Genomic DNA, 16887 nt, shown 5'->3' on the forward strand with positions numbered 1-16887 from the left:
GACTCTCAAATGAAAATATTTAAAGAAAATTGAATTAAAAGCAACAGAGAGCTGAGAGAAAGGAAGGAGGGAGGATAGAGGGAAGGAAAAAAGGAAGGAGAGAAGGATAGATACAATGATTATAGTGCTGAAAACGACATTAAAAGTAGCCAGGAGTAGAATATGGAGAATAGGCTTAAGAAAAATCATCTGTAAGAGCAACTGAAAAGAAGAAAAATAAGGAAGAGAGACAGTAGAGAGTTAATATATGATTATTCCAGAAATAGGGATAGGAAAAAGTGAAAGAGAAATTATAGGCAAATATATAACAGAAGAAAATTTACTAGAGTAAAGAAAACCTGAATTTGCAGTTTCAAAATATATGTTTATATTTAGCAGTCCCCATTTTTGAATATTGAGTTGATTTTTGCTTTTTGTAAAAAATTGCCAGAAGGCTTTGTCTTCATTTTTTATTATTTCAGGATAGATTCTTAGAAGTCAAATTGCTGGGACAGAGATTATGAATATTTGAAGTTATTCATTGCCTAAATGATTTTATAGAAAAAAATGTCATCTCACTGGGTTTTTTTTTTAGATTTTATTTATTTATTTTACAGAGAGAGAGAGAGAAGGTGGGGAGGAGCAGAAAGCATCGACTCCCATATGTCCCTTGACTAAGCAAGCCCAGGACTCTGAACCTTGGGATCTCATTGTTCTAATTGACTTTTAATACTAGTGACATTAAACATTGTTTTTCGTGTAAATTGTCTTTTGACTTTGAGTTTTTAGTTAATGTGCTTTACCTTTTTCTTTTCAGTTTTTCTATCTCTTGTTAGGTTTATAGTAAAATAACCAAATTTCAGTTTATTACTTTTCTTTTAGTTATAAAATTATTTTTATATAGATGTTTTGAGTTTTTTAATATAATTTATTTACTTTTTTTCATCATTATTTTGTAGAAAGTTTTTCCTTGCTCACTGATCAGTTAAATGAATATTTCCTTCTGCTGTTTTATGATTTATATTTAAGTAATTCATTTGTAGTTCATTTTGGTATGGAGCAAAGATATGACTATTCTTTTAACAAAATAATATTTTCAGTACCTTCTGTAGATTAACTTTTCCTATTACTTGGTGGCATTTCATTTTTTATAACCTTCTAAATTTTTTTGACTTTATTTTGTTTAAAAGTTTATTGTACTCTGATACAAAAACTTTTTTTTAACATTTTAGAATAAGGAGAATTTATCTTCTGTTATTACTGACCTCAACATAATAACGGAGCCCACTGTATATTCAGAATTAAGTGAATTTGTGTCAAGGTAAGATATTTTACAAATTTATTTTTGGGGGGATTGTTTTCACTCTGTAGTTTTGAGTTTACCTTTTCTCTCTTCTTGATAAGTAAATATCAAATATCTCTGAAAATATAACACCATTATTATATATAAGCTTATAGTCTCTATATCTATTCTTTCATTCAATAAAATTTTATATGTTGCTATACATTAGGCATTAACATTAAATTGAGAGTAAAAACATATAAATAAGCCTTGATCGTCATGGAATTTATAGCCTAGTTGAGAACACGGTTATTAAATAATCACAGAAATAAATCTAAGATTGTGCCAATGTTAATTGCTACAGAGAAGAGTTGCATAATGCTATTGAAGCATACATCAGGAACTTGACTTTGGGGGAAAACATAGAATGATTTCCTGAAACTTGAGCTGACCTCTGAAAAATGAATAGGCATAAACAAAAGGGTCTTTGACAGAATAGCTTGTGCGTAAGCAGTTTGCTAGGAGGGAGCATGGCATCTGTGAATAGTTGACATGAGGCCAGAGTGATTAGAGAATGGCAAAGCAAGGGATTGTGGTATAGATGATGCTAGCAAAGTATGAAAGATATGTATTATGTGGAGTTTGGTGTAAGGAGTTCAGTCACAGTCCTAAGGTCCTAAGACCAATGTGAAGCTTTGAAAGGTTTTAAGCGGAGCCTAAGGGAGTCTATAAGGAGTTATTCTGTATGCTGAAGGGAGAGCAGATTGAAGGGGTACAATGGTGGGTGCAGAAGGGTAAATGACTGTCTAGTAAGACATTCATACAACATAAGTTTGTAGTTTGAATTAGAATAATGGTAGTTGAGGTAGAGAGCTGGATGGATTTGGAGATATTTAGGAAGCAAAACTGAACCAGGCGGTGGCACAGTAGATAAGAGTATCCATCTGGGATGCTTTGGATCCAGGTTTGAAACCCTGAGGTCTCCAGCTTGAGCACAGGCTCACTAGCTTGAGCATAGGATCACTGGCTTGAGTGTGGGACCATAGACAACACCCTATAGTCTTTGGCTTTAGCCCAAGGTTGCTGGCTTGAGCAAAGGGTCACTGGCTCAGCTAGAGCCCCCTGGTCAAGGTACATATGAGAAATTAATCAATGAACAACTAAGGTGCTGCAGGGAAGAATTGATGCTTCTCATCTCTATCCCTTCCTGTCTGTCTGTCTCTCTCTCTCTCTCTCTAAAAAGAAAAAAAAACACAGGAAACACCATTGAATGGGCATAGTGTTATTGAATCAGAGGAGTCAGGATGCATTGACAGGGATAACTTCTTGAAGGTGATTGCATTTGCTGAGATAGGGAAAGTTGGAAGAGGACCAAGTGAGTGAGATTGTAACTTTAGTTGGTGCCGGGGTCCAGCCCCGGGGGGGATCCAGGGGTCCCACAGGAGGAGACGGCGTCGGCGAAAATGGAGTGAGAGAGCCGAATTCTTTTCTTTCTCTTTATTCTCTAGTTAGCATTTACTGCCAGGCATCTCTGCCAAATGCTAGTATAGCTCCCTTTTTATACATGCACACCGAGTTACAATCACATGGTGTTAAATATTGCTTTTGTTTCACTATGTTTTCATGTTTCCGGATAACAGTTAATTTACATCTATGAGTCACAAACCAGGTAGCAAATCATTCAAAATACAAAATAACTTGAATAGCGATAACATCAGTAAAAGCTTTTAGAGTATTAGTTCTAAAAGGCTTGCCTCTAAAGAAATTAACATAACATTAAGAATAGCTTTCACCCAAAGATATGCAGAGTGCACTTGCAAGATAGCCCAGAAGCAACACAAGACATTCCATGGATTTCCCTACATTTTTAAATCTCATGAGAACATCTCATTGAGAAAGCCTAGCAATTGCCTTTAGTCAAAAGACAATTCTCTTAGTAAAACATTCTTTTCTTGCTGACTATGCTCTCATCCTAGGCCACACAATGGGCCATCCTACTATACCTACCTAAGATACTATTGTCTAATCAAATATTACTTATTTATTATATTTAAACACTAGTTAAGTTCTGACTCTATTCTTCTCAGAATATACCACTATTTGCAGATCAAAGAAGCAAGAAGAAAGGAATGTTTCTCTACTTTATCACATGAAAAGGCTAGGGAGGAAAAAATGTTAAGTGAAGGTCTCAGGGTGCTCTGTGCACAGCCACTGCCTCCTGCCCATACACAAGTCACAATCTATTCTTTTTAACATGATTAAGAAGGAATTCTCCTACAAACTTAACCCTTTACGAGGGATATCATAGCCAGCCTCTAATGTCTATGAGCCCAGTTCAAGGGGCTTACAGGCTTTTCTGTGGAACTCATACCCTCTGTCTCATTTCCAAAGAAATCACTACGAATCTACAGGGAAAGCACGGTACTATTATCCCTGTGCCACAAATAATAACACACACCCAGAAAAGGGGGGATATAAGGCCAGATTAATTCAAAAAGTCAAAGGGGGAAGTATCGTTGTGCCTTTCCTTTGTGGTGACTTTGTCACCCCACAGCCATTGGTCTTCTCTGCTGTGACTTTGTCAATCAGCAGTTTTTGATCTTCTTCTGCTGTGACCTTGTCAGCCAGCAGTTGTGGGTCTTCTTCTGCTGTGACCTTGTCAGCCAGCAGTTGTAGATCGGCTCCCGACAAGTTGGGACATGTTAAATTGAGTGCCTGTGAAACACTGAAGGAAAGGCTGTGAACTAGGCAGCTCAGAAATGGTATAGGTAGGAGATATAATGCTGGAGGAAAAAGTAAAGCCTAGAGCAGGAATGAGATTACCTATGGAAAGAATACAGAGTAAAAATAGGGAAAGCACTGGAACTGAACCCTGAGGAATTCTAAAATGTACAGCTGAATGAAAGAGAAGGACCTTGCAAAGGAATTAGAAAAACTGAGAAGTGGGAGGAAAACAGAGGCTGTGTTGTTGCCCATGGACTAGGGTTAACAGTTTTTCTTTTACATCTTTAATTTATTCATTTTTTTTTTTTTTTTTTTTTTTTAGAGAGGAGAGGGAGAGAGAGAGAGAGAGAGAGAGAGAGAGAGAGAGAGAGAGAGAAGGGGGGAGGAGCAGGAAGCATCAACTCCCAGATGTGCCTTGACCAGGCAAGCCCAGGGTTTTGAACCGGCGACCTCAGCATTTCCAGGTTGACTCTTTATCCACTGCGCCACCACAGGTCAGGCAGCCATATTTTTTTTATTGTGGTAAAATATATATAGCATGAAATTTACCTCTTAACCTTTTTTTTTTACAGAGACAGAGAGTGAGTCAGAGAGAGGGATACACAGGAACGGAGAGAGATGAGAAGCATCAATCATTAGTTTTTCATTGCGCGTTGCAACACCTTAGTTGTTCATTGATTGCTTTCTAATATGTGCCTTGACCGCGGGCCCTCAGCAGACTGAGTAACCCTTTGCTGGAGCCAGCGACCTTGGGTTCAAGCTGGTGAGCTTTTGCTCAAACCAGATGAGCCTGCGCTTAAGCTGGCAACCTTGGGGTCTCGAACCTAGGTCCTCTGCATCCCAGTCTGATGCTCTATCCACTGCGCCGTGTTACACTCGCCGGGTAAAACAGACACTGGAGACGTTTGGAGAGTTTCAGACAAAGTTTTATGGCCAAGAGAAAAAGAGAACAAAACAAAGCAAAATTAACCTGCGCAGGGGTGGACCCTCAAGTGGTAGTCACAAGAGCCACACCGAGCGCCTACAATCTAGGGGTTTTTATAGCGTAGCAAGCAAGCAGTTCATACAGAAGCGAATTTGGCATTTAGCAATTGGCTCCTCCAAATCAAATTTTAGTCATGTGCCTTAGTAACCAGTCATACAGTTGAAAGCCCCCAGCTGGAAATGTCCCTATCTATCCCTTAGGATGTGGTCACATTAACTATCTTAGGAGTTTTTACGACTTCCTTATCTCAAGGACTTATCAGCTCCTAGTCATCCTGGGAGTCTAGCGACTTCCCTATCTCTAGGACTCATCTGTCTTATTCATCCTGGGAGTCTGGTCTCATCTATTCCGGGAATGTGCTGTACTTACTGGACCAGTTCTTTTTAAGTTATTTTACCAAGCCTATTAATGTATTTTATAGTTTTTATTCGAATGTCACATTTCCTCCTCTTCTTTGTCCTAGTTAAATCCTTAACTATAACGAAGATTCTTCGGCGTTGGTATGGCTGAGATAAAACTATTATTTTAACTGTTTCTATTCTTTCTGCCTTGTATTTTTCTTCTCTGTACTAACTTCTTACAACTTGCACAAACCTTCTGTAACTTACACAAATCTTCTGCAACTTACATAAACCTTCAACTTTTATGCACTTTCTTATCCAGAAATAACTGGCCTTCATAACAACTTGCTTTTCCTTTTCTTTTCAAAAGTACCTCTATACCTTATACCTTCTATTATCAAAACCATACAATTCCTTTCTAGTCAAAATTCTTGATTTTTTTAAAAACCTTAACCTTCAGCAAAGACTAAGTTAGTACTAAGTAATTCTCTTTTAAAGATTGCTTTTTGGAGGTGTCCTTTTCATAAGTAGCCTATTGGACACATGACTAATATTCATAGGTTATTCTATAGTGGTAGCTATGAGCATATATATAATTTTCATTTACCTTATAGCTTCTCTCTCAGCCAAGGGACTTACACCCCCTTTCTGTATACTCATAGCAGTACATGCATCAAACCTTAAGATGACTTACTTGGCTTTCCTTTACCTTAGTTTCCCTCCCTCCCTAAAGTCTCCATGCGTGGACTAGTTAACTTCTGGTTTGTGGCTGAAGCAGGGCATGCTGTCCTTCTCAGGGTCAGCTTACAAGGGTTGGCAGGGTCAGTCTTCGCTGTCCACAAAGGTGTCTCTGCTGGGACTGCAAGCTTCAGCCAGCTGCGGTGGACCCAGGCGGGTATGCCTTCTACCTTGGCAGTAGTGGGGGTGCTCAGGATCATGGTGTGTGGACCCGTCTACGTGGGAGTCAGTCCTTGGGTGATGTACTGCTAGAAGTGCCTCTTGGACAGTCTTATTTGGGATACCATTGTCCTGGCTCCGGTGGAGTTGGCAGTGGAAGTCCTTTGAGTTGGCCCTTCTGCTGGTGTCTAAGCGCCCGTACTTCTGCACGTATTAGTTGTAATGCCTGTAAGGACTTTAGAAAACTTTGATTAGAACCCTTAATTTCTTCCCTTGTTATTTGTGGAACCAAAGGAGTTGGTTGCCCTTACATTAACTCATAAGGAGTCTATTTTCCTGTATAAGGTGTATTTCGAACCCTATATAATGCAAAAGGGAGTAGCTCTACCCAATTTTCGCCAGTCTCCTCTCTTAACTTAATTATAGTCTCTTTAAGGGTCCTATTCATCCTCTCGACTTGCCCTGAACTTTGAGGCCAATAAATGCAGTGTAATTTCCAATTGATCCCTAATCTTTTTGCCAATTCCTGTGATATTTTGGACACAATAGCAGGTCCATTATCTGACCCTACAGCAATGGGAATGCCATATCGTGGAATGATTTCTCTTAAAAGTATTTTACAAACTGTTGAAGCAGTTTCTCCTTTTGTAGGAAAAGCCTCAGTCCATCCAGTAAAGGTGTCTATTAGAACAAGCAAATATTTGTAGCCTAATTTCCCTGGAGTCATTTCGGTAAAGTCTACTTCCCACAGTTCTCCAGGAGCTTTTCCTCGGTGCCTGATGAGAGGAGGTAATTTCTTATTGACAGCATTTACTTTGGCGCAGGCCTGACACCTAGACACAACAGAGTGTATGATATCTCTGATTTCCGCTCCCTCATAATATTTTCTTACTAGATGTTCTAGTTTTTGTTGTCCTAAGTGGGAGCTGCTATGTATTTCTTGAATTATTTGTCTTAACACTCCTTGTGGTAGGTATATTCTGCTGTCTGGTAATTCTATCCATCCCTGTTTACTTTTCTTACCCCCTAGTTGCTTACCTTTCTCTTCTTCTTTTGGCTCATACCTCGGTTCTATTTGTAAAGTAGGGGGTGGGATGAGTAGCAGTTGGTTAGTGTGTTCCTCCTCTTCTGCTGCATTCCGTGCCGCTCGATCAGCAAAGTGGTTTCCTTTTACTATAGGGGAATCCCCCTTTTGATGTCCTTTGCAATGTATTATTGCCACCTTTTTAGGCAACCAAATGGCTTCTAATAGAGCTAAAATTTCATCCTTATTTTTAATTTCTTTTCCTGCAGTTGTCAACAACCCACGCTCCCGGTAGATGGCGCCATGTACATGGGCAGTGGCAAAGGCATATCTACTGTCTGTATAGATGTTGGCACTTTTCCCTTCAGCAATTCTAAGGGCCTGTGTGAGTCCAATAAGCTCAGCCCGTTGTGCAGATGTGCCTTTAGGCAGTGCCTTTTTCCATAACACAGTATCTTATGTGGTCACCGCAGTTCCAGCATACCTTTGCCCATCCCGAACATAGCTACTTCCATCTGTAAACAGAGTTAAATCTGCCTTCTCATAGGCCTGATCCCGTAGATCTGGTCTGGCTCCTGTAATGGTATCTAATATTTGTCTACAGTCATGGATCACCGATGAGTCTGGCAACGGGAGCAATGTAGCAGGATTCAAGGCCGTTGTTTTCAAAAATTGTATTGCGGGGGGGTTCAGCAACTGTGCCTGATACTGTGTTAGTCGGGCATTCGAGATCCACCTATCCGGTGGAGCCCGCAGCACTTGTTCTAAATAGTGCTCTCCAATGACCTGAATGTCTTGACCCAGAGTCAGTTTACTGGCCTCCTTAAGAAGGATGGAGGTAGCAGCAAGTGCTCTCAAACAATTGGGCCATCCTGATGACACAGGATCTAGTCTTCTGGACAGATAGGCTATTGGTCTTTTCCAAGGTCCTAGTTCTTGACAGAGGACCCCTAGAGCAATGCCCTTCTTCTCAGTCACAAATAGTTGAAAAGACTTAGACAAGTCTGGCAGGGTTAATGCCGGGGCTGCAACTAGGGCCTCCTTAAGTTTTTGAAAAGACTCTCGTGCCTCCTCTGTCCATACAAATTGTTCCTCTTTTCCCCGTGTTAACTCATGCAAAGGTTTGGCCAGCTCTGCAAATCCCAGTATCCAAAGTCTGCAATATCCCACGGCACCTAAAAATTCTCGTACTTGTCTTTTACTTACAGGCTCAGGAATCTGTAATATAGTCTGAATTCTTTGGCTAGACAAACTACGTTGTCCTCCCCTCAAGTCATACCCCAAGTAACTCACGGTTTGGGTGACAATTTGGGCCTTCTTAGCAGATACTCAATAGCCCATCCGTTGCAATTCTTGGAGTAGTTCTAACGTAGCTTCTTGGCAACTCTCTTGGTTTGGGGCTGCGATAAGGAGATCGTCCACATACTGCAGCAGCACAATTGAAGAGTGGCCGGCTCGAAACTCCTGTAAGTCTTTGCACAAAGCCTCATTAAATATGGTTGGGGAATTCTTAAAACCCTGAGGGAGCCTGGTCCAAGTGTATTGGCCTGAAAGTCCATTCTCAGGATCATTCCACTCAAAGGCAAACATTTCCTGACTTTGCTTTGCTAATGGAATGCAAAAGAAGGCATCTTTCAAATCCAATACTGAATAGAAAACATGAGTCGGTGGCAATGAACTTAATAGGGTATAGGGGTTTGGCACAGTAGGATGTATGGTCTCTACCCGAGCATTCACTTCACGCAGGTCCTGCACTGGGCGATAGTCCTGAGTTCCAGGTTTTTGTACTGGCAATAGAGGAGTGTTCCAGGCAGATTGGCATTCCCGGAGAATCCCAGCTTCTAGTAAGCGCCTCAAGTGCTGTGCTATACCCTGTTTAGCCCGAGCAGGCACAGGATACTGTCTGATGCGTACTGGGCTGGCATCGCTCCGCAACAGCACTACTACAGGCGGCTGATGTATTGCCAATCCCGGAGGATTGTTTTCTGCCCAAACTCCAGGAACCTGCTGCTTTACTTCCTCGGGGATGCCCGTAAACCCGCTCTTACCTTCCGGGAGGGAGGCAATCAGGTATTCTTTTGATATTGGCACAGTCACTAATACCTTGCCTTCTGCATTCTTCTCCTGGTTGAAGGTTATTGTTGCTTGAAATTTTTGCAACAAATCTCGTCCCAACAGCGGGTAAGGGCAGTCTGGAATAATCAGGAATGAATGAGTAATAGTCCCTCGGGCCAGGTCTGTAATCCATGCAGTGGCTCGAGGATATGAGACAGCTTTGCCAGTGACCCCTATTACCTTTGTGGATTCCTTTTGTAATGTCCCAAGTGGTCTCTTTAGGACAGAATAAGTGGCCCCCGTGTCAACTAGGAAGGTAGTTGGTTTCCCTTCAATTGACAGTGTGACCATAGGCTCCTGGGGGCCAACAGAAATGGAGCCTTGGCCCCGTCAATCTAATTGGAGCAAAACTTGTGAGCCTTGTTCCTGATTTACGGCCTGTAGCTTAGGGCAATCCTTCTTCTAATGACCTTTCTCTTTGCAATAAGCACACTGGTCTTTATCTAGTTGCTTCTGCGGGAAAGTTCCCTTCTTTCCCTTAAAGGGCTGCTGTTTCCCTTTTGGTCCTTTTGATTGCTGTGCCAAGAGTAGTTTTACAGCTGTTCTCCCTAACTCAGGGTCATTACGATTGACAAAGACTATTTGTGCTATTTCTAATAATTCACTTCTATTCTTTCCCTCAAATCCTTCTATTTTCTGGAGCTTCTTTCTAATGTCTGGGGCTGCCTGAGTGACGAAGGTTATGTTTATTAGCTTGCGATTTTCCTCTGCCTCAGGGTCAATAGGGGTATAAACCCGGTAGGCCTCCATTAGCCGCTCTAAATATGCAGCAGGGGACTCATCCTTCCCCTGAGTTACCTCACCTACCTTACTAAAGTTGGTTGGTTTCTTAGCAGCTGCCCTTATTCCCCTTAATAGAGCCTGGTGATATTGGGTAAGCGATTCCCTATCCCTGACATTGTTTGGATCCCAACTGGGGGGGCTCCTGGGGAGCGTCCTCTCTAGTTCCCTTTCAGTGCCCCCCCTCTTCCCTAAATACTTTTTCAGCTTCTTGGCTGATGCGGGTTCTTTCTTCCGTTGTGAACAAAGTGTGCAAAAGCTGCTGGCAATCATCCCAAGTTGGTTGATGGGTCCTGAAAACAGTCTCAAGCAAAGAAATTAACCCCTGAGGTTTCTCTGAAAATGACGGGGTCTGATGTTTCCAATTATAAATGTCACTAGTAGAAAAAGGAATATAAATCATTTGGGACAGTGCATGTGGTCCTTCATCTAGTGGGGGCAACACCTCCCTAAGAGGTAACATTGGGGCACCTTCAGCAAAGGAAGGTTGAGCATAAGGGCCCCCCCCCCCCCCGGTGTGGGGAGGACTCTGGACATTCTCGGGCACAGTTGAATCTGGCTCCCTGGGCTTCTGATAAGGAGGAGGATAATTTACAGGGTCTACTATATCCTCAGTAACATCAGAAAGGACAGGATACGATTTGGGAGGCTTCTTTCAGGTGCAGGTGGAGCGGAGGGAGGGCGAGGCTTAATGTCCGCAGCGCTCACACAAATAGCTCTCTTAACCTTTTGATTTGCTTTTATGCACCTCTTAATGTACCCAGGTTTGTCTGTAGCTACATCTATCCAAACATCTATATACACATATTGATCTGAGTGAGGCACCTGATATATAATGGCCCTTACTGCAAAAACTATGGGCAGATCAAAGGTTCCCTCAGATGGCCATCCAACCTTAAGAGATGGCCACTCCACTTGGCTTAAGGTCCGGAGAGTTTCTCGATCGGGTGGAGGTCCCCCATAACCCTGAGCTCTCTTCTGAAAATCAGAGAAGTTACTTAAAATGCAATCAAGGGGGGATTTAAGAGTAGATTCTTGCTGTCCCATCTCGCGGTACTTGTTCTTCTCAGCCAGGTATGCTTCTAGTCCTACAAAGATAACACACAGGATTCCCCACCCTATAAGCAGGGTGATCTAGATAGACGAGCGTTGATCACACTGTACTGGCAAACAAATTAATACCAAACACAACAGTGCAGCAAATCCCAGGAGGGCAATACACAAAATTTCCCACACAATCATTCAGGCTAAACAAACAACCAGACAGCAGCGCGGCGCGGCGCGAGTGAGCTCACTACTTTGAAACGATCGATCGATTTCAGACAGAAACAGAAACCTCGGCCGGCAGCGTCCTGCCCTTTGGCCCGAGTGTCTGGGTGGGTCACTGACAGCGTCCTGTCTGCCACCACAGACTGTAAGTGCTCCGGAGCCAGATTACAAAAACAAGAAATTCTACAACAAAATACTCACCAGCTCAAACAGCTGTTCCGCCTGTCCCCAGTCAAGATTCCCATAATGGGCAATCCCGGGCGAGCCCCCATAAAATGTTACACTCGCCGGGTAAAACAGACACTGGAGACGTTTGGAGAGTTTCAGACAAAGTTTTATGGCCAAGAGAAAAAGAGAACAAAACAAAGCAAAATTAACCTGCGCAGGGGTGGACCCTCAAGTGGTAGTCACAAGAGCCACACCGAGCGCCTACAATCTAGGGGTTTTTATAGCGTAGCAAGCAAGCAGTTCATACAGAAGCGAATTTGGCATTTAGCAATTGGCTCCTCCAAATCAAATTTTAGTCATGTGCCTTAGTAACCAGTCATACAGTTGAAAGCCCCCAGCTGGAAATGTCCCTATCTATCCCTTAGGATGTGGTCACATTAACTATCTTAGGAGTTTTTACGACTTCCTTATCTCAAGGACTTATCAGCTCCTAGTCATCCTGGGAGTCTAGCGACTTCCCTATCTCTAGGACTCATCTGTCTTATTCATCCTGGGAGTCTGGTCTCATCTATTCCGGGAATGTGCTGTACTTACTGGACCAGTTCTTTTTAAGTTATTTTACCAAGCCTATTAATGTATTTTATAGTTTTTATTCGAATGTCACACGCCGCCGCCTGGTCAGGCCCTTTTAACCATTTTTAAGTGTGCAGTTAAGTGGTATTAAATACATTCATAATATTGTACTACTATGACCATCATCCATCTCCATAACTTTTTTCTTTTTGTAAAACTGAAACAGTATATGTATGTGTTTAACAAGAGCTCCCATTTCCCCTTCCCCCAGTCCCCAGCCACCACCATTCCTTCTGTCTCTGTGATTTCTAATCATAGTTATTTGCAACTCCCTGTCGGTAGTACAACTCAATCATCTTTGAGTGTGATTCTTCTGATTAGTTTACAATAGGTGTTTCTTTTTTTTTTTTTTCTTTTAATTTTTTTAAAATTCATTTTAGAGAGGAAAGAGAAAGGGAGAGAGAGAGACAGAGAGGGAGAGAGAAAGGAGGGAGAGACAGAGAGAGAAGGTGGGGAGGAGCTGGAAACATCAACTCCCATATGTGCCTTGACCAGGCAAGCCCAGGGTTTCGAACCGGCGACCTCAGCATTTCCAGGTCAACGCTTTATCCACTGCGCCACCACAGGTCAGGCTTCAATAGGTGTTTCTTTTTTGAATATTTGTCATAATCTCTTTTTATTAGATGATGGAAATTATTAAATTTGAAAAAATAGTAGAGACTGAAACAAATAGTGTTTATGCTCAGAAGTGGGCACATGGTCAGGCTGTTAATGTGGGGGTTAATTTAAGGTAGTCAGCTTTTGAGCTGGGTTTGGGGTTTGTTGCTTTCATTAACTTCAGGCACCACAGGCTTCGATTTCTTCCAGTAGTAAATTCAAATTCAATTCTTTCTTATGCTTTTAATGGGGATTTGGGAGCTTGAGGGTTTTCCTTGGTGTCCCGGCTTCACTCTTAGTTTTCAGCAAGTCCCTATGTATGTACACCTCATGGGGAATCTTTCTCTGTGCATGTGATGTGCCATTAGCAGTAGACATTGATGCTTGTTACTTGGTGCTGGGTTCATATGGGAACAAAGGGAGTTCTGTGTTTTCATGGTCTGTCCTCAGTACTGGGCAGGTCCTGTGGACCTGTACCTTTGGAGTAGGGCTCTTCTGCTCCTTCCCAGTGTAGCCAAACTCAAGCCTGGGTCTCTTGATGGCATTTGGTGAGAGACATCATTGTCCCTCCCCAGTAGCAGAGGTAGGCTTGGTATTAGTGTAGGTTTCTGGGCTCAGTGGATCTCCTGCCTTACCCTGGAACAGAAATTTTTGGCTCTGCCACTCTTCCCATAGCAGTGGGTCTTGGTAGCAAAAGTGTTTACTGCCCTTCTCCCAGAGTCAAGTGGATTTGACTTCTGTTCCTCCCTCAGAAGTAGGGTATTTTCCCCCCATTGTTTTGCTGCCTCTTCTTCAGCATGTTAGGATTTTTGCCTCTCGCCATAGAAGAATTCTGGCTTCGTTTTGTACCCCCAGCAGCAGCTAATCAAATCTCCATGCCTGTGCCACTGAAGAGAGCTCTCTCCAGGTTGCTGCATGCCTCCAGTCTTGCTGATGGAGTGAGTCCTTTAGTGTCTTGGGTTCTTATCTGTTGTAAATGACACTATACTTAACATCTATCCTTTAAGAATTTGTTAAAATTTTAGCTGACTTCTTCCTACCCATTTGTGTGGTGGCTGTTTCCCTCCTCTATGTTTAAGCAAAGATGAACAGTTTATGTGTCCTGTCCTCCTTTGAGGGAGAAAAATGTTCATTTACTTGGTTGTTGTGTGACTTCAGGTCTTTAGTGAGCTCAAGAAAGATTATGATTTTATAGATTTTTCAGATTTTTCTTGATGTTAGGTTGAGAGTAACCTTTTCTGTAGCTTATTACATCCTAAGTAGAAGCAGAACTCTTTCCTGATTTTTTTTTCTGGATCTTATTATGGAATTTAGGGAATAATAATCTTTTTATCTTCTGCATCTGACTTGTCTTTATATTTTCTATCTCTTCATAAATTTGTGCTTATTCCTGATTATTTCTCAGATCTGTATTTCAGTTCAGTAATTATTTCTTCATTCTGTGACTAAACTATTAAACTCCCATTCGTTGAGTTGGGTTTTTTTTTGTTTGTTTTTTTACAGAGAGAGAGAGTCAGAGAGAGGGATAGATAGGGACAGACAGACAGGAACAGAGAGAGATGAGAAGCATCAATCATCAGTTTTTCGTTGCAATACCTTAGTTGTTCATTGATTGCTCTCTCATATTTGCCTTGACCGTGGGGCTACAGCAGACGGAGTAACCCAGTGGTAGTCAGCCTGGTCCCTACCGCCCACTAGTGGACGTTCCAGCTTTCATGGTGGGCGGTAGCAGAGCAACCAAAGTATAAATAAAAAGATAGATTTAACTACAGTAAGTTGTTTTATAAAAATTTATTCTGCCAAACTTAGCGAAAATCCGACATAAAGTACTTGGTAATTATTATTATATGCTTTAACTTGCTGTAACTCTGCTTTATAAATTTTATAAAGTAAAGTTACTTCCTTACTTTATAAATCACCATTACTGTGGAACCAGTGGGCGGTTAGAAAATTTTACTACTAACAGAGATACAAAAGTGGGTGGTAGGAATAAAATAATTGACTACCCCTGGAGTAACCCCTTGCTCAAGCCAGCGACCTTGGCTCCAAGCTGGTGAGCTTTGCTCAAACCAGATGAGCCCGCGCTCAAGCTGACGACCTCGGGGTCTTGAACCTGGTCCTCTATATCCCAGTCCGATGCTCTATCCACTGCACCACCGCCTGGTCAGGCCCATTCGTTTTTAAATTTCACTGACAGTACTTGTAATTTGTAGAAGTTGTGTGTATCTTTTGTGTGTGTGTGTGTGTCTTTTTCAAATTTTCCTACCTAACCTCGTGGTGGCATAGTGAGCAGAGTTTTAGCGTATCAATCTGTGTACAGCACAATGGTTAGACATTTATATAATTTATGAAGTGATCCCCCAATAAGTCTAATACCTACCAGGTACCATACAGAGTTATTAGAATATTGTTGACTCTGTTCCCTATGCTGTACTTTACAGCCCCATGACTATTCTGTAACAACCAATTTGTACTTCTTAATCCTTTCACCTTTATCACCCTTCCCCCAACCCCTCTCTCATCTGGCAACTGTCAACATGTTCTCTGAATCTGATACTGTTTCTGTTCTGTTTGTTCATTTATTTTGTTTTTTAGATTCAATTGTTGGTTGATATGTGTTTATTGACATTTTATTGTTCATAATTTTTTATTCTTTTTCTTCTTCCAAAACAAGACCCTTTAACATTCTTTTCTCCCTCCCCTCCCCTCCCCTCTCTTCTCCTTTCCTCTCCTTTCCTCTCCATTCTTCCTTTTTGAAGAAAACCTAGAAAAAAATTGTTTTGAGTATACAGAACTACTGGAGATTATCCTGTACATATGTTACATGTGCAGATATTATAAATGAGAAATTATGAGTTATTCCACGGTCAAATCAGTTGTTAGGCTTCAAAGAATCATAGCCTTCTTTCGAGAGGTCCTGCCATGTTATAAGGAAATGTGCATTTTCTGTGTATTTGAAGGCAAGTTCTTCCACATGAGCTGCTACTGCAGATGTGACTTCAAGAAGTTTGGGTACTGAAAATGCTGGGTCTCCAATCTGCAGCTCCCCCTCTTCCAGTGGGTCCATTGTCCGGCCACTGCTCCTTCTCAGAACTGGCCAGTCTAAAGTCACTGGGACTCTGGGGGAAGATGTGGAAGAGGTGTCTGAAGACAAGAGAGAGGAGGGAAGCAGCGGGGGCTGCGCAGAAACCCTCACTTCCTCAGGGTCTGCCATGAAGAGGACCGGGACAGCCGAATCAGAACGTAGCAGAACTGACACCCCGCCTTAACATTTCATGTAACACTGGTTTGGTGGTGATGAACTCCTTTAGTTTTTTCTTGTCTTTTTGTATCCTCTGATTCTAAATGATAGTCTTGATGGGTCAAGTAATCTTGATTGTAGAAAATATTCCTACAATATTGTAAGAAGTATTCGTCACTTTGAATATTTCTTGCTAATCCTTTCCGGCCTGCAAAGTTTCTGTAGAGAAATCAGCTGGATGTCTTTTGGGAGCTCCCTTGTAGGTACTGAACTGCTTTTTTTCTTGTTTTAAATGCTATCTTTGTGCTCTGGTGGTATCGCTCAGTTAAGAGCTTTGTCCTGATATGCAAAGATTTCTGCCAATCCCTGGTCAGGGCACATACAACAATAGATCAATGTTTCTGTCTCTCTGTCTCTCTCTGCCTTTCTTTCTATCTACTGTGCCACCACAGGTAAGGCTGGGTTTTGTTTTTTGATCCCAGTCTGTTATTTTATGCATTTTTATTGGTAAATGAAGTCCATTTATATTTAGGGTGATTATTGATGTGTGAATATCTCCTATAGCCATTTTATCTTTTTTTTCTGGTAGTGCTCTACTGTTGGTTATTTTTCTTTGTCTTTATGTTTCATGTTTTTGCTTGGTAGTATTCCATAATTTTTTCCTATGTTTCCTTTTTTTAAAGCTATGTTTCTCAGTTTGTACTTTATGTTTGTGTGATTATTATTAGTTTTATGCAAAAGTCAGTTTCATATATACAGTAGTCCTTCTACTTTTGAATGCATGTGATCTCCATCCTTCTTTGCAAATTCAGATCTTTACTCTCTTTCCTTATATGTTTTTGTTGTCACAAA

General features: G+C 41.5%; 1 protein-coding gene and 1 pseudogene across 5 annotated transcripts in view; one reads left to right on the plus strand and one right to left on the minus strand.

The window, feature by feature from the left end:
* Positions 1-16887, plus strand: part of CENPP (centromere protein P) — a 249256-nt gene that overhangs the window by 15917 nt on the left and 216452 nt on the right. For all 5 annotated transcript variants that reach the window (XM_066368376.1, XM_066368377.1, XM_066368374.1 and 2 more), the window contains exon 4: positions 1212-1300. In XM_066368376.1, coding sequence (XP_066224473.1) covers positions 1212-1300 — 89 coding nt within the window. The remainder of the gene's footprint in view (positions 1-1211; positions 1301-16887) is intronic.
* LOC136393061 (uncharacterized protein C4orf46 homolog pseudogene) lies at positions 15667-16008 on the minus strand (annotated as a pseudogene).

This window comes from Saccopteryx leptura, chromosome 2, assembly GCF_036850995.1.
Source record: "Saccopteryx leptura isolate mSacLep1 chromosome 2, mSacLep1_pri_phased_curated, whole genome shotgun sequence".
Classification (NCBI taxonomy): domain Eukaryota; kingdom Metazoa; phylum Chordata; class Mammalia; order Chiroptera; family Emballonuridae; genus Saccopteryx; species Saccopteryx leptura.